At 35.5% G+C, this 23619-nt stretch overlaps 1 protein-coding gene across 3 annotated transcripts in view; it reads left to right on the top strand.

Annotated features, from left to right (window-relative positions):
• The window catches only part of dclk1b (doublecortin-like kinase 1b), a 68628-nt gene that overhangs the window by 1785 nt on the left and 43224 nt on the right, over positions 1-23619 (top strand). For all 3 annotated transcript variants that reach the window (XR_008838858.1, XM_056473053.1, XM_056473054.1), the window contains exon 3: positions 4996-5342. Coding sequence is in view for 2 of the 3 variants with exons in the window: in XM_056473053.1 (XP_056329028.1) it covers positions 4996-5342 (347 nt within the window). In the remaining variant the exon portion in view is untranslated. The remainder of the gene's footprint in view (positions 1-4995; positions 5343-23619) is intronic.

Genomic DNA, 23619 nt, shown 5'->3' with positions numbered 1-23619 from the left:
TAATCCAATTCACCTACACCGCATGTCTTTGGAATGTGGGGGAAACCGGAGTACCTGGAGGAAACCCACACAAACTCGCTGTTTTACGCAGCAGATGCCCTTCCAGCTGCAACCCAGTATTTGGAAACACCCATACGCTCACACTCATACAGTACGGCCAATTTAGTTAATCCAATTCACCAATAGAGCATGTCTTTGGACTGTGGGGGAAATCGGAGGACCCGGAGGAAACCCACACGAACACGGGGAGAACATGCAAACTCCACACAGAAATGCCTACTGGCCCAGCTGGGACTTAAACCAGCAACCTTCTTGCTGTGAGTTGACAGTGCTAACCATTGAGCCATCTTGATTTGGTTTGGTTAAAATAAACTGTTGCAATTGCTCTGTTCGTTTGAATAAGTGTGAACACTGCCATCTGCACTAAACAAAAAAAGATGGGATTTAATCTACTTTTAAAGGAGCTCTTGTATAATTTGACTAAAGAAGCTAACATAATATGAACAAGCAACACTAGCAGTTTGGGCTATCTTTTGGACTAAAGGAGCAACCATAATAAGAACAGAATGCTCATTTATTTATATTCAAGTTCAAGAGGTGCTTTATAAATGTGCACCTCTTGAATTATAAATTAATTTATTTTTACCTCTTCAATTATACATTTTTACACATGTACACACATGCAAACACATTTAGGTACACTGTTTAGGATATTTGATAAGCTCAGTCACCAGAAATTATCCCATAAATTACATTTATTTGCTTTTTTTTTATCTTTAGGTTCGGTCTTAAAAATGAGAACACTAAGAGAATCAGAACATAAGAGAAACAAACAAAAAAACAACACCACCACACTTAAAAAAACAGTTTTATAATATTACTTTGTTATCATTATAATTTTATGGCATATAAAGCAGTAAAGAAGCAGAAAATATATTTTAAAAGATGTAAGTCTGATTTTTTAAAGGGTCATAACACCCCTTGTCTCAGCAGAGTGTTTTCACACCTCTAGTTTGAAAAACGTCAGGAAAGTGGGCGAGTCCAGCTTTGTTTAGGTGGCGAGTGGCGAAAGAGGGAAGACTTTGCATGAAAAGGGTACTACAGTGACAACACAAACACAGACGCAGGAGAGATAGACAGTGATTCGAAGAGCAGTGTTTACAGCAGATCTGAGAGCTGTGCGGAAATGGAGGATTTTCAGTCCATTGTAGTGATATTACTGTAAAGCTAGTGACTAAATCATTTTGACTAAGGTATGTCTTTAACTGAAAGAGTACTGCTGAGATACTAACTAACTTTGCTTCTGAATAAACATAAACAAAGAACATTGATCACACACTTACCAAATCTATGGAGACAGGATAATCTACACCAACTGGAATCGGATCTTTTTTTAAAAAGAAGACGAGCGGCAAATTCGGATTTCACCATTTGCAGATGCGAAAAGCTCTTGGGTAAAAAATGTTCCTTACAAACATTTTTGTTGCGTGTTAGCAGACCACTGTAATCCACGCACATGGGTCCACATGCGAGCTGTGCTCTCATCGTGGGGAAATGAAAACAAGATCTTCGTTGCGGCACATTTATAAACGCAACACTGATGACCCATGCCTCCGAACAATTCTTCTACGACTTGTTTGAATTACAGTTGGCAACACAACGTGGCATCTCTCTGAACACTGTAACTGTCTTTGAAGCTATATCATGCATATTAATGAAGTTGCATCTCGTTCACAATAGAGCGAGCTGGTTAGTTCAAACCAAGTCTTTCTCATGACTTAATGAACAGATGTGTTAAACTCAATAGTGTCACTTTGTACCGGCCGGTACAGACAGCCAATCTCCACGCTGGAATTTACACAATGATCTCATCGCCGTAACGTAGCTTTAAAATTTATTTTTAAAACGGAAGAACAAATTTGCTCTAAACAATGCAAAAACAACCAATTTTCACTTGTTAGTGAAATATATGTGTCCTTATAGTGTTTTTAGCAACATGGAACACATATATGACTGTCAACATCTCAAAAAATGTTTTGGTGTTTCATGACCCTTTAAAGTAGATTGGATGCTTAAGTGGAATTTTTTTTTTAGCTGATCGTTTATACTTTTGTATATGACTGTAATGTCTGTACACAATCCAAGAGGCCCCAAATATAAAGTGTAAAATAGATAAATAAAATAAAACATCTATTATTATTTATTGAAAATATTAGTATGTATTTGTTAAATGTTTATATTTACAATTGTTAAATGATTCGAGAACATATGACTTAATTGAAAATAAAAATCTTTTAAGTGTTATATAGAACTTATAATAATAATGTAAACCTTTATATAAATGAGCATAATTGTTTCAGGTAGAGACATGTTCATGTATGTTCACCTCAAGGTTCTGTGGGAAACTAATATGGCTATCCCTTAGGAGTCTTTATAGTGTGTACAATCAGAGAATCCACCATATGAAAAGTACTTTGTCATGTTTTATATGAAGGATCTCTAAGACCCCAACTATAGCTTGTGTTTTGTTGCGCTGACCAAGGATCAAACTTGTTTGTGAGCAGAAATCAGAAGGCCCTGTATAATAATTTGAATGTGTGTATTAATATTTAACAGCTTCTTCATCTCTGTACCACTCCCTTTTTCTCAGTGTTAACCAATAAATCAAACCTGAGAGCTGAAATCATAAAAAAAAAAAACGTTTTCCTTGAATTATGCGTTAAATGAGTTTGAAATAGGAACTGTGGCATCTCAGTGGTACCGTTTTTTATGTAGGACACCCACTTATTCATTCATTCTTAGTGCTAGCAGGGGTAGAATGAATGTAAATGAGTGAGGTGAAGGTGATTTCAGTCTCAGATGGACACTTAACCTTGACTGTGTGACCTTCTCTGTCATTATGGTCTATTATTAGGTGCTCATATTTCCATTGACTGTCTTAAACTCGCATGTGGGCAGATTTATGGATTTCATTCTGTGTGTCATCATGTGATGCTAAACATAGACAGCCCAGTTTAGTGTGCAGGATGCTAAGGAAAGACTCATTAAAGTCATCTTCTGCAGTACATCTCATATTGTCCCAATCCCATGTGACTCGTTCTTCTGGAAAAAGGAGATCTTGGTTGCTTTGTCCATGCAATTAAATGAAAGAACCGGAAACTTTCAAGGTTTAATAAGGCTGCATCAGCATTCTAAAGCAGCTGGAAGAGACAGTAGTTTTGTATCAGAATCAGAATGAGCTTTATTTGCCAAATACATAAGCTTTTTGTGGTTTACAGGAGCTCAGAGTACCTACAATACGTGTATTGACAAAAAAAATAACAATAATAAAATGATATTTATGAGGAATGAGGAAAATACCAAATGGTATGCCATTTCTCACCTTCACTCTTAAGAATAAAAGTTCTTTATTGGCAACTGTGATTATATAGAACTTTTACATCAATAATATAGGTGTGTAATAAGATGATATATGTTATATGGATGGCAGCACAGTGGTTCAGTGGTTGGTGAGAAAGTCACTGGTTCGAGTCCCCCCCAGTTGGAATTTCTGTGTGGAGTTTGCATGTTCTCCCCGTGTTGCCGTGGGTTTCCTCCAGGTGCTCAAGTTTCCCCCACAGCCCAAAGACATGCGCTATAGGTGAATTAAATAAACTAAGTTGGCCATAGTGTATGAGTGTGTGTGTGAATGAGTGTGTATGGGTGTTTCCCAGTACTGGGTCGCAATTTTCTTCTAAATGTCTTCTTTTGTGTAAAAAAAAAAAAAAGAATGATCTTCAAAAAAAGTGGAAAGTGGAGAAGTGAATAATGAGAGATTTTTAAGTTTTGGTTGAACTCATTTTGAATAAGTCAAACTGCTGTGATCAACCCATTGTGATGTTTCTTAGGGAATATTAAATTACTGAAAGAGCTGCAGTATATTTTGTATTTTTATAGGTATATTTTATATGTTTTAAAAGTAACTTCAACTTAAAGTATATAGTAATTACTTTTTACATTAAGTAATTAGTAATGTAGTCAGATTACAATTTTCCAGTTGTAATCAGTAATTTATAATCGATTACTTTTTTTAAAGTAACTTACCCAACACTATATTGTGATGTATATTGTTAATATAAGGTTGTGTGTAATGTAGTTGTTTGAATATAAAAGGTTAAAATGTTTTGAAGCATAAAATGAATGTTTGCTCAGTCCAGCACAGAGCATCGTTTTTTGATGTTTTGTCCTTATTTGCTTTGCTTTTGACATGGAAATGGATTTTCGTTGTGAACATTACACTGTGACATGTGACTAATCAGCTGTGGTTGCTAGGTTACCAGTACTACACTCAGCTGCTCTAACAACTTGATGCTCATAATTCACATTTAATGCAAACTTTGAATAAATTTGCTTCATGTTAGGTTGGAAACCTTGCTAGTCTGAACCAAGTGAACGGCACAAAATCTGAATCTAAATACAAATCTATATATATTTTTGTCCTGACCAAAGGAACTAAGAGAACTGAACCTTTACTTTTAAAGGTCAAATAGATATATAGCTTTCCCAGTTAGAGTCTCTGAACTGATGTATAGCAATAGCAAAAGTCCCTTGAAGGGGGCGGGATATGACAGACACTATAGAGCATTTGATTGGTCAGAAGATTTAGAACTTGTATGAGCTGATGAAAAAAACTTTTCATTTATTCATTTAGTCAGAAATGACAAACTGCAAACTTTAATTGTTTAAATATTCTAAATTGAAATTTTGTCACTGTTTTGCAGCACATTAGCTTATAGATATCCTTAAAACTAACATACTAATACTCACACCTAAAAAAACGTTATCATGATTTCACAGAGACTTTTAAAATGTTATTAAGCTTAATGAGACCAATATAAATGCCCATTTTTGACAATTCACTTCAGGTAAATCTTTTTTGAACCGTCTTAACAAATGAGTAAGTTATGAATCCAACTCCTTTGCATCTCACTGACTCTCGCTTATTTTGTTTGACAGGGGAGAGCTATGTGTGTGGATCAGTTGAGCCTTACAAGATGCAGGAATATACTAAAAACGTCAACCCTAACTGGTCGGTCAACGTCAGGACCACTGCTGCAGCAAAACCACCCACCTCTCTAGCCAGTGCCAAGGCCGGGTCTATCGAAACCAAGGATAACAGGGATTTCATTCGACCCAAACTGGTGACCATAATCCGCAGTGGGGTAAAGCCTCGGAAAGCCATCCGAATCCTTCTCAACAAGAAGACGGCCCATTCGTTTGAGCAGGTTCTCACAGACATCACAGATGCCATCAAGCTGGATACTGGAGCGGTCAAGAGGCTTTATACGGTGGACGGTAAAATGGTAAGTGAAGTGCACATATAGATAATTGAGCTTTTGTATTGTTGGATGCTGCAAGAATGAGAGCGTTGTTTGGTTGAATCAGACAACTCTATATACAGTGGACATCAGAATTAGAGGACATTTTATGAACACTTAATTGTTTTCAGAAATCTAACATCACTAGTTTCTAAGAGGACATCAGTTCAGAGTCTCTTTTATGTCGACATTTATTATCCTGTCCACTTGTGCTTTTGTCTTGTGGAGGACTCTGGGACTTGAATGAGTTCGTGACAGTGCAATATTCTAGAAATCACACATTTGGAAACACCAACTTCTCTTGCTGAAAGGGTCTGTCTTTGGCCTTCATCTGGACAACCTGCTGTCAAAGGGGTTCAGTTACTTTAAAGTGGCAAAATCAGTAAAAACTGGAAAGATAAGCTGCTAGTTATAGTGCTAGCATTCATAGGGCTTCACATTTTCATAAAGTATTCATAGGGCTTCACATTTTCCACATGTTTTATGTTACAGCCTTATTGCAAAATTGATTAAATTAATTTATTTCCACAAAATTCTACACCTAATACCCCATAATGACAATGTGAAATTTTTTTTTAATTGTTGCAAATTTATTAAAAATAAAATACCTGAAAAATCACATGTACGGAAGTATTCACAGACTTTGCCGTGAAGCTCTAAATTGAGCTCAGGTACATTCTGTTTCCACTGATCATTCTTGAGATGTTTCAGCAACTTAATTGGAGTTCACCTGTGGTCAATTCAGTTGATTGGACATGATTTGAAAAGGCATACACCTGTCTATATAAGGTCCCAGGGTTGATAGTGCATGTCAAAGCACAGCGTGAAGCATGAAGACAAAGGAATTCTCTTCCTAGAGCTGGCCGGACATCTAAGCTGAGTGATCGGGGGAGAAGGGCCTTAGTCAGGTAGGTGATCAATAGCCAGATGGTCACTCTGTCTGAGCTCCAGCATTCTTCTGTGGAGAGAGGAGAACCTTACAGAAGGACAACCATCTGTGCAGCAATCCACCAATCAGGCCTGTATGGTAGAGTGGCCAGACGGAAGCCACTCCCCGTCTGGAATTTGCCAAAAGGCATCTGAAGGAATCTTAGACCATAAGAAATTAAATGAATGAAAACCTGCTTCAGAGTGCTCTTGACCTCAGACTGGGGTGACGGTTATCTTCCAGCTGGACAATTACACAAAGCACACTGCCAAAATATCAATAGAGTGGCTTCACAACAACTCGGTAAATGTCCTTGAGTGGCCCAGCCAGAGCCCAGACCTTAATCCTATTGAACATTTCTAGATAGACCTGAAAATGGCTGTACACTGTCGCTTGCCATCCAACCTGATAGAGCTTGAGAGGTAATGTAAAGAGGAATGGGCAAAACTTCCCAAAGACAGGTGTGCCAAGCTTGTGGCATCATATTCAAAAAGACTTGAGGCTGTAATTGCAGTCAACGGTGCATCAACAAAGTATTGAGCAAAGGCTGTGAATACTTCTGTACATGTGATTTTTTTATTTTTAATAAATTTGCAACAATTTCAAAAAATATTTTTTTGCATTGTCATTATGGGGTATTGTGTGTAGAATCCTGAGGAAATAAATGAATTTAATCCATTTCAGAATAAGGCTGTATCATAAACAAATGTGGAAAAAGTGAAGCGCCATGAATACTTTCTGGATGCACTGTGCATAGGGTTTATGAGATAATTAAGGCTGCTGTGCATTTACACTTGTGCCTTTTTTTTTTAAAGCTGGATTTAAGAATGAGAATGATTCTTGTCTAGACTGGCATTTTTACCGCATTTAAGAACATGACATTTATACTTTCTGTGCATGCACATATTTCTTGCCCACACATCAGTTCTTGCCCTTATTTGCGAAAAGTGAAATAAACTGTGCTTTATGGTTTTCTGGAGAGAGTAACAGTAATACCGAAAATAACAGCAAATAGTCTTCATCATATAAATGATTCAATATGATTCATCTTTATTAAACTTCTTTTTGCATTACTCAAATGCTTTAAACTCTCTTAAAATGCTCATGTAATCACAGGTCTTAAAACACATGCAGATGATAAACTTTTACTCTATTATGGTTCAATTCTGCAGTGACTTGACCTGTCATTTCTGGTCATCTATAATCCCGACTCAACATTTCATATCTTGTGATGTGACCGTTGCATATGCACACATTGTGATATAGATGCTCAATGCTTGTGCAGCCCTAGTAGTGTAAACCTCACCTAAGGTATTTGCCACCAAGTGACAGATCAAGACTAATAAATAGGAAGAATGTAAAAGTTTCCGATACTTTTGATAAGTAATCTCATATAGAATATATGTAACTCATATGCTTAAAATGTTTTGTTTTTACTCCAAGTATAACTCTGTTCTACGCAGTGAGCTCGTATCTCATTTAAGCAAATTGTAGGCTGTTCTCTAATCTCCGCTTTGTATGGTTTCATCAGAAGCCAGTGAATCAGATGCATGTGCTGCAGAAATTATGCATTTCAGCTTTAAATAACGCATAGTTAGTCTCCTGAATCTTGGTAAGTCAAACAGGGTGTTTTTTCAAGTGCCCTGGTTTTTCTAAAGGTGAGGTTGCTCATTCATCGTCATCTCAAACAGGTCAGTCTGTTCCCCTCTGCCATTCAGGATAAATGGGAAGATGTGTCCTCGCTCACTCCCTCCTCACTGCCCTGATTTTCTTTTGGTATTCAGTGAAATCCAACTTGGATTTTCTAGAGTTTGTTTGTGTTAGTCAAAGTTTGTAGTTGAAAAAATGACTTGTACTGTATGTTGTGGTTACATTCAGTAAGTTTTTTAGTTAAGTGAGCCTTGTCTCATGGTTTTTAACCATACTTGAAATTGATCCTCTGCTTTTACCCCATCACAAACAGTTCACACAAACATTTTGAGTAAAAAATCATTCCGGGTTGTCCAATCCAACATTTGCTAGATCCAATCCTTAACAAGCAATGAGATTTGATTTTTGGTTGTGTAAAAAATGTTTAGTCGTGTGAACCAAAAATAAAGCAGTGTGTGCTGCTGATGATTTAAATATAGCGTTTTTGTTGTCTTGTAACGATTACCAATCAGTGATTAATAATTTGCATTAGGCATGAACCAGTAAGATTCTGATGGCATGATAACCTTAGATAAAAATATCACAGTTTTACGGTATTGTGATTGCTGCTCTAAAACATGTTCTTTTTAAATGTCTGTGTAAAAAGCAACAACTTTTTCCCCCATTGAACACAATCCATTTTATTTGAAGATACATTTCAAATATTTTGGAGCAATAAACATGTCAGGCTAAATAATTAAAAATAAATCATTGACTTCTGCTGTCTCAATAGTTTCTAAAACACAGACTTGAAAAGGCATCTTTGGATATATTTCTTTTCTTTGGATATAAAGTAAAGCCACTGCACTGTTCAGGTCCAGAGCTTTTTGGAGCCTCATATCATTTGTTTTTCAAATGTTTTCTGACCAGTAGCTATTGATGTGGAGGGTCCATTTCTGCTGGAGATACTGTTGCCCTAAAAAAACGAAATAAAATATTTGAAAGAAAAACACATAAAAACAACAAAACACACATCGTAAAAACGGTATAACAGAAATTTTAAGCAGTTTTCAAACCTTGACTTTTCCAAAACCGCGGTTAACCTTGAAACTGGTTATCGTCCCATGCCTAAGTTTGCATACATCACATTTGGCAATGATATAGTTCACTTGGAACTTCACCTGAGGTGGTACTAAATATAAGTAGCCAGGTACACTCTCAGAAAAGGTACACGATCCGTCACTGGGGTGGTACCTTTTCGAATGGTACAAATTTGTACCTAAAAATTCCATATTAATACCTCAAGGGTACATATTAGTACCTACAAATTTTAAGATTATTACTAATATGTACCCTTGAGGTATTAATATGGAAATTTTAGGTACAGATTTGTTCCTTTCGAAAACGTACCACCACAGTGACAGATCGCGTACCTATTTCTGAGAGTGTACAGAACAAAGTGTATATGCCCTCCAAAGTGAACTGTACTGAACTGAATCCTGCTGTACCATGCAGTGGAAAACCACCTCTAGGGTCAAAGCTGCAGTCTTGCAAGTGATGTCATTTTAAACCACTAAGTCCAGTTGTGGTGCTTTCAGTGTTTGCTCATTTCATTTAGTAGTTGCTGTTATCTTGCTAAGATATGGATTTCCTGAGATGATCTGTGTTTATGCTGCTGAAACATGAACAGAAGAGACTGATGGGGAGAGAAAAGATACTGTGATGATGGAATAGATAGAGAAAGAGGAGACAGAGGGAGTGCCGTATGGCTGGAGACTCTGTGATGGTGACCTTTCTGTGTCTCTGCAGGAACAGACTGATGAAGTGACAAGCTGTCTCCACAGGGCCTTAAACTCACTGACATTACGCTCTCCTGTTCACACCACTGCAGAGAAAGAGACACTAGCTCAGGATCGCCTCTATATTATATTATATTATATTATATTATATTATATTATATTATATTATATTATATTATATTATATTATATTATATTATATTATATTATATTATATTATATTATGATAGTTTTGGAATAGGAAAAGTGTATTAAAAGTACCATTCATAGGCCATAAAAATAATCCCCATCATTTCCTATAACATCCAGAAATCCTGATTTAAAATGCAGCGTTTTGTAACCAGACATTTCCAGCTCGGAGCATCCCCCATTTCTCACATCCCAAGTGTGTGTGAAGGCCGTCTCCCGCTTTCCTTGAGTTCCCTCTTTTTGGTTTCTATGGCGATCTGGTTGCTGGGGCGGTTGCTAAGGAGCAGCCTCTGCGGCAGGAGTGATAGTGCCGGTGGTGGTGGTGTTAGAGGCCTGAAATGATGGAGGATTGATAATGGATGATGAATGCTCACGATCACGACGAAACACACCTCTCACATGAGGAATTATGCATGGCTGTTTATTTTCTGCTAGAGAAACATTTACTGGCCGATTGTGTGCCAGAGGAATTGATTTTCAATGCATTGTGTTCCGATGTTTTCCAGACTTTGTTTAGTAGATTCGTAGCTTTATGTGAATGTAGTAACTGCTCAGCATTCATTAATGTGGAGGAAAAGCCTCCTAAATTTTATTATCCTATTACTAGGGATGTCGATTGATTAAAAAAATGAAATTGAATTCATCATTAATTAAGAGAATTAATTACAATTAATCCTGTAATAGAATATTTGCCGAGAAAAGCCCTCATTTAGAATGATTTAAAGACTAGTCATATACAACATAAATGAGTACACCCTCTTTTGAAAATCAATATTTGTATTCATTTCTCAGTGATTATAGGTCATACTGTATATCTTAATGCATTTGAACAAAACTGATTTATCAAACAGATATATTTATTAGTCACTAAACATCTTTAGAAATAGAAAGACAATGCATTTTAATTTAATGTAAAAAAGGCAAACTACAAAATTTCAGCTATATTTTATGTTTTTTTTTTCTTTTTTTTCTCCTGATATTTCGTTTTATTATTATTTAAAGGTGCTGTGTGTAAGTTTTTGACTCTTCTAAAGGATAAAAATACCATAATATGTTTGCAGATATTTAAGAAACATGCCAAGTGGACATTCTTGTTTATTTGAAAAACAATGCTGAAGTCAGATATTCTGCTCTGAAAATGTGTTTTCCGTGCCGGAATGGCTGTCTTTGTTTTGGTTCTTTTAACCCACCCAATGCCACTTTAGCCGATTATTTCAGCAGCCTGGGTTACCTTAGACAATCGCATATTTCATTCATTCAGAAAGGCTCTCAAAGCTTACGTCCATGACCAAAATGCGATCTCCGGTGCACAGTAGCAGACGCTGAAATGAGATGTAGATTCAGAGTTCCACATGAGGTTATTAATATGCAAATGATATAAATATTACGAATGTAAACATTAGGTGAGCAGGTTACACTGTAACCCTGTGTCCTAACAACACGCTTCGTGATGAGATTTGCAGTGATAAGCAATTTATCTGTGTGCACCAGACGAAACACGATAGAAATTTAAACACAACCATTCAGAAGCAGAGAATAGTGCACTTACTGCACTCCAACAAAATGGTAAGGCTGCATTAATTAATTAAAAATACACTAAAAGAGAAAAGGTTAAATTATGGACTAAATGCAGTTGCATTGTTGTTCAGCAAAACATTTAATTATGTACAAATTAAACTATTATTATTATTATTATTATTATTATTATTATTATTAATAATAATAATATTGTGACCTGTACTTATTAAAATTTCAAAAACAATTGATCATACCAAATAAAATCAATATAAACTGGTTACAACCTAGTGATTTGTATGATAGCAGCAAAGTATAAAGACTTCAAAAATGACAATTGAGTAATATTTTGAATCTTTTTTTTTTTGTGCATACAATATTGTTATGCATAATGACATTTTAGTGTCATCGTAAAGTGGATGACTATTAAAAAAATATAAAAAAAATCCTGCAATTTATAGGGAGAAATAACAAAAAATTTTTAATAAAATGTTTATTACACTTTGGTTGTACCATATTTAACATATATGGTTGAAGACCAATTTATCAGCCCTGTGTAAAGAATGTGTTTTTTAACTACAGCGGCTCGAACTGTAGTTCTGCAGAATGAATAAAAAGTTATCAGTATGATGGTGAAAAACTGTACATTTCTAGTCAAATGGAAATAAAGGCAGCATAAAGCATAAAGGCAGTATTATTAGCTAAATGTGTGAGAGAGCGTTGCTATTATGTGATTGCATTGTATTGCAATATGTAGCAATTAAGTGTTGATGTTAAATCAAAATGAATTCACAAATACTTGAAAATGAAATTATTTAATGACAATGATTCTCTACGGTTACAACTAAATTACAAATAACTGTATAGAATGATAAAACATGAAATGATAAAAGCATATGACAATAATTTTACCCAGCTTAAATGTAAAATAAGTTACCTGAGATAGAGAGAGAGAGAGAGAGAGAGAGAGAGAGAGAGAGAGAGAGAGAGGGACAGAGGGATGGATAAAGAGAGACTGATAGCAGAGTTAGAGAAGACTCCAGAGCAGGAGTTTATTTACCAAATTTACCAACTATTTTTGTATCCTTCTTGACCATGTGAACAAAGCCCAAATACTAAGACATACAAACTGACCAATCAACATGTGACCACATCATAAAACCCCCAAAGTCCACTAATGACCCGTTTTCACCAAGTGGTACAGTACGGGTCGGTACCGGTCACCTTTATCAGGCTTACGTTTCCATTGCTAAAAGGGTACCAATGGTACTCTTTTGGTGGGCGTGGTGTACGACAAAGTTTCAGTCGACGTCATTCTCACTGGCGGAAATGTCAAAGTAAAGCTGTACAGGTCATTCACATAAATGAGAGGCACTTCTCACAAAACAGATGCTTTATACACATAAATACTTGTTCATAAATGTTCATTACTAACTTATATGAACATGATTTGATTATAACTGCAGATCAGTCATGTGAAAAGTACGAAATAGCCTACTGTAACGTCTGTAATTATCGAAAACAAATAAATGCAACGTATATAAACACATACAGACCCATACAGTACACACAGCATACATTTAGTCCTTATTTGGGTTCAAAAACAACACACAACATATAGCCCAGTCAGTGCAAAACTCTCATTACCTTTTGGTACCCTTTTTTTCAATTCAATTCAATTCACCTTTATTTGTATAGCGCTTTTACAATGTAGATTGTGTCAAAGCAGCTTCAAATAAAAGATCATAGTAAATTGAAACAGTGTAGTTCAGTTTTCAGTGTTTAAGTTCAGTTCAGTTCAGTATGGTTTAATAATCACTACTGAGAGTCCAAACACTGAAGAGCAAAACCAACGATGCGCAGCTCTACAGATCCCGAACCATGCAAGCTAGTGGCGACAGCGGCGAGGAAAAAACTTCACCAATTGGCGAAAGTGAAGAATTATAAAACCTCGAGAGAAACCAGGCTCAGATGGGCACGACCATTTCTCCACTGGCCAAACGTTTTGTGCAGAGCTGCAGTCTAGGTGCCGGAGGCTGGTATACCGATCCATATGGTACCGGACCACTCAGTGGAAACGGGCCAATATTAACTGGGCCCTGATCTTATCGGTTTCTGCCTTTGGAATCTGTATGGACCTTCTTGGGGAAAAAAACATGTTTTTCCGTATAAACAAATGCATCTGATAATTTGGCTTCCTACACCTGCTATGAAATTATTTTTCAAATATTTCCCAAATGCTGAGAGAAAAGATTGTTTTTCAGCCCTGTTTTTAAACTTATTATTTTAAATAACTTATAGCTTATGTCCTTACCATAGTGACAGTACATAATATTTTACAAGTTATTTTGCAAGATATTAGTTTTCAGCTTAAAGTAAAATTTGTATGTTAATTAAGCTAGGAATGTTAGATAATTAGGCAAGTCAGTGGACAACAGTAGTTTGTAGTTGTAGTAGCTGATTTAAAAAGCAATCATTTCTGAAGGCAGATAATAATATTGACCAAAAAAAAAACTTTTATTCCAGCCAAACTAAAAATGCTGCAACATCACTTGGCAAATATTTGAAAAAGAATTTAAATTTCAGAGGAAGGCTAATAATTTTGCCTTCAATTGTATACATTCAGCCAGTCATAAATCCCCTGCTTCTTGTCTGGATCCTATTCATACATCCTGTTGGGATTTTATATTACAATAATAAAAGATTGACTTTGCATTACCGCTCACATAGCAGTCTAATGTTACCACTAATCTCCCAACAATAAAGAAACATGAGTTTCTTTCATGCTTTCCACAGCAAAGTTATCCCTAGTTATAATCCACTGTTCTTTGATGCATTTACATTTACATTTACATTTAGTCATTTAGCAGACGCTTTATAATGTTGTCACTGGCTTTTTGGTGTCAGTTTGTTCTTATCATACGAGACGGCCTGAAGACAGACTGATAGGCATTTCCTCTTTAATTCCCCCGGGTGGCCTGTGTCTCCTGTCGCCTGCACTATAAATATTAGCTGAAAGGCTAAGAGAGCTCTTTCATTGACGCTGATGTGATTTCCACAGGCGGTCATGCTTATGAGGGCTCAACAGGGCTCTGTAGGATGAGGGAGTGTTGCTTCTGTGATCTTCTTTCTGCTTGTGTCACTTTCAGCTTAAGCGTCTCTCATTCTGGAGGGGTTGAATTAAGGATTTGCCCACAGGACGTCCCTCTCACTGGAGCCACGTTGGCCTCGAATGGTTTATGCCATTTTAACCTTAAGCCTTTGAATCATTAGGGCCCTATGAAATTCTTTACTTATATACTTATATGTGGCTTCTATAACTATAAATATATATATATTATATATTATATATGTTTATTCTTTATATTTTATTTATTATTATTATTATTATTAATCAAGCCCTTTTTTTCTTATTATGGTTCCTGTAATTTTACTAATACTTTCCCCTAAAAACTTTCCCCATTTTAATAAAAAAAAAATCTATTTTTTATAAAAAAAATAATAAATATATATATGTTATTTTAATATATTTTATATGTTTTAACTGTTTTATGATTTAATAATATTTTTGTTTATATGTATTTTGTTTTGTATATATTTTTGATTTTTAAAAAACAAAACAGTGAAATTGTTCAATTTGTTTATTTATTTATTTTATTTATTTATTTAATATTAAATAGTTTATCAAGCAATAACTGTATTTCTGTAAAAGTATAGCATGTGATTCTTGTTTTATTATTTTTTTCTGTATTTATAATTGAATATGAAATTATCAACAATGGTGGTTATCAGTTAACAAGTTAATGAATCTTTTAACTCTTTCCCTGCCATCAATTTTTTTAAGTTGCCAGCCACTGACAGCATTTTTGATGATTTTTAACTAAATATGACAGCCCACTGAATATTTTGGGCTTGGAATATATGACCATATTATATACAAAAATAAAAAACCAACTCTCTGCTTTTATTCTATATCGATGTGTTCATGATTTATACCCATTTGGCCCTGGTATAAGGATCGAGCCAAAAGAAGGTTGTATAACTCTAATGATCTTACTTTCTCTTTCTCAGATTTCACTCATGGGAGCATGCAACGTCATGTACCTCACTCAGGACAGATTTTAGGGCTCCCCCTACCATAATAAAACACAGATTGGTGTAAAAATTTGTCAATGGCAGGGAAGCATTTTCTCTTAATTGATGAGTTATCTCATCAATGGCAGAGAAAGAATTAAGTAATCATCAAACAAGTACAAGCCATTGGCAACGGGTTTTCAGTTTCTTTATTAGGTGTGTTTTAAAACTGATTTTACACTCGGTCCTTTGAAACCTCACTCAGTCATGGCACCAGTGTAACCTATCCAGTTCCATTCATCCTAACTCAAGCAAGATTCAGGTGAACACACTAACAAAGCCTCTAAAAACCGCAACCTATAGCATCTGTCACTAGAAAGACATTATTGAGTTATCTCGTCAATAGCAGGGAAGGAAGTTAAGTGATCATCAATCAAGTTCAAGTCATTGGCAATGGGTTTTCAGTTTCTTTATACTTATTAGATATGTTTTTGAAACAGCTATTACACTCACTCCTTTAAACCACAACTGTGTCTGGGTCATGGCACCAATGTAACCTATCCACTTCCATTCATCATAATCCAAGCAAGATTCAGGTGAACACACTAACAAAGCCTCTAAAATACATAGACTATAGAATCAGTCGCTAGAAAGAGATTATTTAGTTATCTTGTTTATAGCCGGGAAGGAGTTAAGTGATCATCAAACAAGTTCAAGCCATTGGCAATAGAATTTCAGTTTTTTTTATACTTATTAGATATGTTTTTGAAACAGATGTTACACTCACTCCTTTAAACCTCAACCGTGTCTGGGTCACGGCACCAGTGGAACATATCCAGTTCCATTCATCATAATCCAAGCAAGATTCAGGTGAACACACTAACACAGCCTCTAAAAACCGCAGACTATAGCATTAGCTCCTACTAGCTGGCTTGAATGTAGAGTGGATGTAGAGTTCATCCTGACAATAAGCTGACTCCTGTGTAAGTCTATGCAGTGGTACGTGGTATAACAGGGCCACACATCACTGCAACAAGCTGACTTGCATTTACAGAGCGAGTCATTACTCTTTATTTGTCACTGCTGGACTTGTGTAATGCACATCCATAGGCAGTTCAATTTCCTCATGAAAGGTCACCACTTACCATCACTGTGAAACATGAAGAGCCTTTCAGAGCCTATAGTACTGTCACTTACAGTACAGGATTACAGTGTGTCAATGTCAAGAGTCAGTTTTGTCTTTACTTTGGTTTCTACACCTTGTGGATTATTTGGGTTCAGGTGCTTTATGGATTTTGAACTTCACAGTCATTACAATAATAAAATACAGTACACTGACATTTGTACATCTCGTAAAGACAAATCTAGACCGACTTTGGCCTTAAAAAGTCTGTAAAAAACATCTTATTAATTAATCACCCTCATGTCTTGAAATCCCTTTTTTTGTTTATCTTCAGAAAACAAATGAGGATATTTTTTGATGAAATCCGAGAGCTCCCTTATCCTTCATAGACAGTAACTGTCCTGAAAGTCTAATAAAAGGAATAAAAAATATTTTTAAAACATTTAATTTGAATGCCCTCTTCTGATTGGTTGAGAGAACCATCATGGTGAAGCAACCCAAGGTTAACACTAAAGTTGCATCCCCACATCACTGACCTCTCAATAATAAATGAAAATTCTTCAGGATGCTTTTACCCAGCACAGGAAGTATTGAGATGGTGTAGATATCATACATTAGACTTCATTTATTGTTGTCTTTTATCAGCACACATTAGTCACCACTTAAATATAGACCATTTTAATGTGGCGATGTCACTGGCCCAAGAACATTTCCTGCTTGTTGCCAAACTGTTTCATAACTATAACAGGAGGCAATTTAATCATATCTTAATGTTAGACTGGCTGACATAACATTATTTATCAATATGTGGACCATTTTGGATTCTTGGCAGCTATTAAAAATGTAATACAGGAAAATGAAATACATTAGGACCATTGTTATTGTTTAGATCCCTCAAAATGGTCTACAGTCACTTATTGATATTTATGACTAACATGTTGAGTCTCATAAGTCATTGAAATTCTGCATTTGAAAAAACAAAACAAAAAAAAGGTTATGTACTTTGTCCTGGTTTCACAGACAATGCTTAAAGGGTTGGTTCACACAAAATACTCGCCTTCAAGTGGTTTCAAACCTTTATGAGTTTTCTTTATCTGTTGAACACAAAAGAACCATTGATTTCCATGATAGGAATAACAAACACTATGGAAATTATTGTTTACCGGTTTCCAACATTCTCAGAATAACTTCTTTTGTGTTCAACAGAAAAAAGAAACTCAAACCGGATTGTGACAAGTGAATGTAAAGGGTCACAGAATTTTCAGTTTTGGGTGACCTATCCCATTTAAAGTCCCTGTGAAGTTAAAATAAAGTTTTAAAATGTCACTAGTATGTTAGTCTTGAACAAATCTACAAGCTAAAGTGCACCAAAACAGTGTGAAAATGAGCATTTAGAAGATATAAACATCCAAAGCTTGCCATCACCTCACCTCATACTTTAGTTTCTTATAAAATCTTCTGACCAATCAAATGCTCTCTAGCATCTGACATGCCCCGCCCCCTATAAGACGCTTCGCATTTGCTTTTCATTTGATGCGCATGAGCTTTATATGTGATAAAAATAAACACTATTGGCTGTTTTCCTAAACAGGGTAGGGATTACTATACTGCATGTTCTGCCTTCATGTTTCAGGTGAGCATATGTCAAACATTAAATAAAAACTGCACATTTCAAAGTACTTCATGGGACCTTTTCAAGCTGGTCCTACACTAAATTCCATGTTTGAGCTGTCATAACTGAAAATAAATTGCTGTTCTGACGGTCAGCTGCAGATGTGAAGGAATGGCATAAGAAAGTAGTTCCTTGTACAAAATGATTTTTGAGACTCTGTGGTTAATTTTCTTTTTTACATACACGATTATCCCAACAAACTGTTGTGTAAATGCAATATCGCATTCGTAATAGTGTGATATGGCTGTATATCAGCACTGGTGTAACACTAAGGCACTCGGCATGCAGCCTTGAGCCAACGCACGCCTCTCACTAGTGCCGATATATAGCCATATCGCAGTGCTACTCGTGTGATATTGCTCATATATATAAATATATTGTGATTTGAGCACAATTTCACCAGATGACTTAAATATCTCTATTTGGAAAGAATTTATCAGTGAATCATACATAAAATATATTAAACAATATGCAAGCATAAAAAATACCAAAGAAATAAACAGTTTTTTTTTCTGGTTATCAGAAGAGTCTAACAGTATTCAGTTACAGTAATTGAATAATCAATCCAGACTCAACGTTGCATATCCTGTGAATTGACTACTGCGGATGTGCATATTGCGATATATCAGTGCTGAAACGATATATTGTGCAGCTCTAACCTAAACCCTGTTTTCTGAAACCAGGCCTTAGTGTTTACTTGGAATAATCCTCACTAATATAACATCAGTGTATGCCTCACAGACTGGCCACCACAGTCACGCTCATGTGTTTTTAAGCAGTGTTTAAGAGGCCCTGATTAGCAAAGTCTGGCTGCGCTTGCCTGATGAAAGCCTCTCAGTTTTAACAGCGGGATTGAGTCCAGATCGATGCTCTGTGGGTTATTGCTGGGACATGTGGCAGCCTGCACTGCTGCTGCTGTGTCACTGAGTCCACGCTGAGAGGAAATCAATACTCTCCCCGCCACACCATCTTACTGCGCTCGCTTTGTCGTTCCTGCTCTATTGAATATGTAAGGCTGGTTTGGTTCAATGGGAGGGAAATTATGCATGTTGTTGTGGCTCATTCTAGGGAATCAGAATATTTTTTTTTTTTAGCTTTTGCGGCACATGATAATGGGCAGATGTCTGGCTGTGTGTGAACTGTGATTGGCCTTCTGTCTCTATTAAGTCTCAGCGGGAGGTACAGGCTGAATTATGGTAGCAAGTACAGTGTGGAGGCTGGAGGTGAAACCTCAGTGAACTGTGTACTGAATTGGCTAATGGTGATAGTGAAGTCTGTTATCTAGGCCTGTGTTTTATCTAGGCCTGTGTATCTAGGCCTGTGTTTTCAATGAGGATTGTATTGAATTGTGGTGCATGCCAAAATGATAATTCAGTCTACTTAGTTGTCGTCATGTTGAGTTAGACCTGATGCTATATTTTGTAAGAGCTAAAAAAAATTAATTTTTGTCCGATTGTCCAATATTGGTGCAGATATTTGGTTGACAGATATTTTTCAACAGCAGTTTTATACAGTATCAGATATTTTCATAGTCAAATGTAGGTTTTATAATAATATATAATAAATATCATTTATATGATAATTTCATGTCATTTTCCTTCGGCTTAGTCCCTTTATTCATCAGGGGTCGCCACAGCAGAACGAACCGCCAACTTCTCCAGCAAATGTTTTACACAGCGGATGCCCTTCCAGCTGCAACCCAGTACTGAGAAACACCCATACACACTCACATGTCAATTTAGTTTATTCTATTCATCTATACCACATGTCTTTAGACTGTGGGGGAAACCGGAGCACCCGGAGGAAACCTACGTGAACATGGGGAGAACATGCAAACACCACACAGAAATGCCAACTGACCCAGCCGGGACTCGAACCAGCGACCTTTTTGCTGTGAGGTGACAGTGCTAACCACTGAGCCACCGTGTCGCCCCTTATATGATAATATCTTATATAATATAAATAATTATTGCAGTAATAGTACAATAATACAACATTCCTATCACAGAGAGATGCGATAAATTAAATTGTTATAATGATATATTTGTGTGTTGCATGCATATGTCATTTTTTTTTATTTTATTTGACCAATCAGATGTATCTAACTTTATAACCCATGAGGCACTATTATGCTATTGGCTAGACCAATCCAATACTAATGGTACACTCTCTGAAATAAAGGTACGAGAGCTGTGACTGGGGTGGTACCTTTTATATAGGTACATATTTGTGTTTAAAGGGTTCATATTGGTAGCTTAAAGGTATATATTAGTACCTAAAAATTTCAAGAGGTACACTTTTGTACTTTTTAGGTATGTACCCTTATGGTACAAATGTTCCAAGAGCCCTTTAGTTACAAATGTAGAGCTTTTGAAAAGGTTCACCTCAGTTACAGCTCTTGTACCTTTTTTCTGAGAGTGAGTAGAGACATAAGGAAAAAACAACAGCAAATAGGAATCAGAATTTTTGCTGAGATTTTCAGTCATTCATAGTGTATTTACCGGTATCTTTTTAGTACCTAATTTTTTAAATAATTACATATATAAATAATAATATATAAATATATTATATATATATATAATATATAATATAATTAAATTAAATTTCTAGGGAAATGTTATATCACAACAAATTATTATTACAATACTAACTCAACAACTATATTGTATTGTGCAGCCCTAATCAAATGGCAAATATATAGCCTATAAAGGATTCAACACATTATACTTCAACTGAACTGACAAATCACGCTTGCATAAGGACGTTGGTTTAAGGTTTGTTTTAGCATGCAAAACTGCTTTAAAGGGACTATATGTGTAGAATCAGATACCTGAACCAACATGATCTTATCAGCATGCAAACCTCAGCAAACCTTTTATTCAGATTGATCTGTTTTTAGAGATTAGATACAAAAATGCTGTTTTAAAAGAAGCCCCAGACAATGATGCAACAGATCGGGATCGGTTTGTGCTACTTTTTTTATATCAGTGGTGTCTGACAAAGTGATTTGACTGTTGCGCAGAAATTCTGTGAAACCACTGATGCAATGGGATTGGTTATCAAAGCACACATGTTGGGAGTTTAAAACGACACAAAAAATTACTTTGTCTGCTTGTTCAAACTACTTATTTAAAATGAGGTGAAACAACACAATTCTTAATTTTTTTATGTTCAATCCAGTTAAATTTGTAAAAACAATTAATTAACTTAATCGATTTGTGTTGGGACGTCATGTAGGTGTTGTGTGGAACTCATTTTTGACAAACTGATATTTCTGTAAAGCTTGCTCTATCAACACTGAAAAAAAGATGATTTCTTACATTTACTATATATTTTTTTTTAGTTAAGTGGTTGTAAACAATTTATTTGGGCTGAATTTAAACAAACAAATTAAGTTGAACATTACAGAATGTAGTTTGTTTGTTTAAATTCAACACATAAATTGTTTGCAACAATTTTGCATAAATCATTTTATTTAATGTATCTTGTAAAATACACTTTGTTTATAGCAATTGTGTTATTGGGTGATGCTCTGAAGCTCGTTTTTACAGGAATTTTACAGTACACTCAAAATATTACGTTTGCTGTTTGTTCAAGCTACTACTTTAAAATGAGCTGAAACAACACAAGTCTTGAGGTTTTTTGGGGACAACTTAATTATTTTATGTTTAATTGACTTCAATCCAAGTTAACTTAATTCCTTCATGTTGTCCCAACACAAATTAATTGTGTGGAACCAAACATTTTTGACAGTGTACACACTGAAGTTGTAAGTTTAAAGAAAACTCTTTTTGTCTGCTTACTATCTACATCATTGTGTAATGAAGTGTGACAGTTCTAGAAAATCCACCATTTGACAGCATTTGGGTTTGGAATTACATGAGAAGTTAATAATGGCAACAGTTTTATTTAGTTTGAGGTTGTGCTAGCATACTCCCAATACAGCCGTGATAATAGTTTCATTCAAAGTAACCAGATTAATTTCCACATTCAACTAAAGCAAAGCGAAATGAAGTTTTCTCAACGATAACGCAATAATGGTAGATTCAATTTCCTTTAATCCGATTTTCCTCTCAGCATCTCGTCTGGGCATTTCCTCAGATTGCCCTGTATGTCCCTTACGTTTCCAGCAGCAGATTCACCAGACAGACTATTTTCTAGCAAATATGCTAATGTGTTTTCCTCAGAAAAGTCCTTCTTGCTAAAATGTGAGACAAACCCCCACACAGGTGATCTAAAAATATAGCATCCGTCTCAGTGTCATGAAAAATTGGGGACAACAGCACACTGCAAAAGACCACTGAAATACCCATGCCTAGTTTGAATTATTCTTTACCATTATCCATATATTTTGCCTTTTTTTTTGGAATATTACACTTTTAGTTTTAACAATCTGAAATGTATTGCTTACTGAAATTACTTATATTCCAAAAGTAGCTCAAATAATGCGATAACTTTAGGGGAAAAGTATGTGACAAATCAACTATGCCAGATTTCACAATATGTCCAGATAACATTCTATATGCTAAAAAAAATCATTTGAAAATTTGATTCTGCATCAATTGTGAGATTTTCCAAATGCATTGCTATTCCCTCTCGAATTGATTCTGAGCTTAGTTTTTAACAGCAGATGGTGCTGTATGCTTTTCAAACAGCTGTACTCGGTTTGCATCCACTTTCTAACAAATACCACTTGAACCTAAAATAATTATAAATAAAGTTAGAAAAGATTTAAGCAGATTTTAAGACTGTTCATGTCAGTTGTGTTTACATTAACCTCATAACATAAAAGCCAACTAGCATGACTCAGCCAAATGCACAAGTGTTCTTCATTTAGAGCATTTGAGTGTATGGGTAAAAACTAGCCTAGAGCGCCACCTGCTGTTAAAAAGAAAGCCCAGCAAAAAATCTTTAAAAAAAAAAAGTATTAATTTCTCGAATGATTTTTCAACACAGCTCTGATAGAAACACACAGTAAAACAAACTCATGAAAGGGGCCTGCTGTTTTAAAGAAATTATGCAATTTTGGCTACAGCCAATGTTATGGTAGTTCATAAATTAGCAAAAAAATTGGCAAATGAGTTGTGATATAACGAGTTGAGTTGTGATACAAATGATATTATGTGCAAAGTTGTGCGGTTTCATTTATACTAATAAAAAACGAAGAGTTTGAGAGTATTTGTAGAGTGCATTTACCTTATGCTGTTAGTTCTAGTTTCGCTTTAAATAAACATATTTAGGCTTGATATTTACAAGAAATGTTGTTTTATGTATACATTTTTTTTCACAAAAAACTTCAGTGCTAATGTAATATATAACAAAGAGTTTATGATC

This window comes from Danio aesculapii, chromosome 15 (assembly GCF_903798145.1).
Source record: "Danio aesculapii chromosome 15, fDanAes4.1, whole genome shotgun sequence".
NCBI lineage: Eukaryota > Metazoa > Chordata > Actinopteri > Cypriniformes > Danionidae > Danio > Danio aesculapii.
This window is presented reverse-complemented; position numbering and strand designations above follow the sequence as displayed.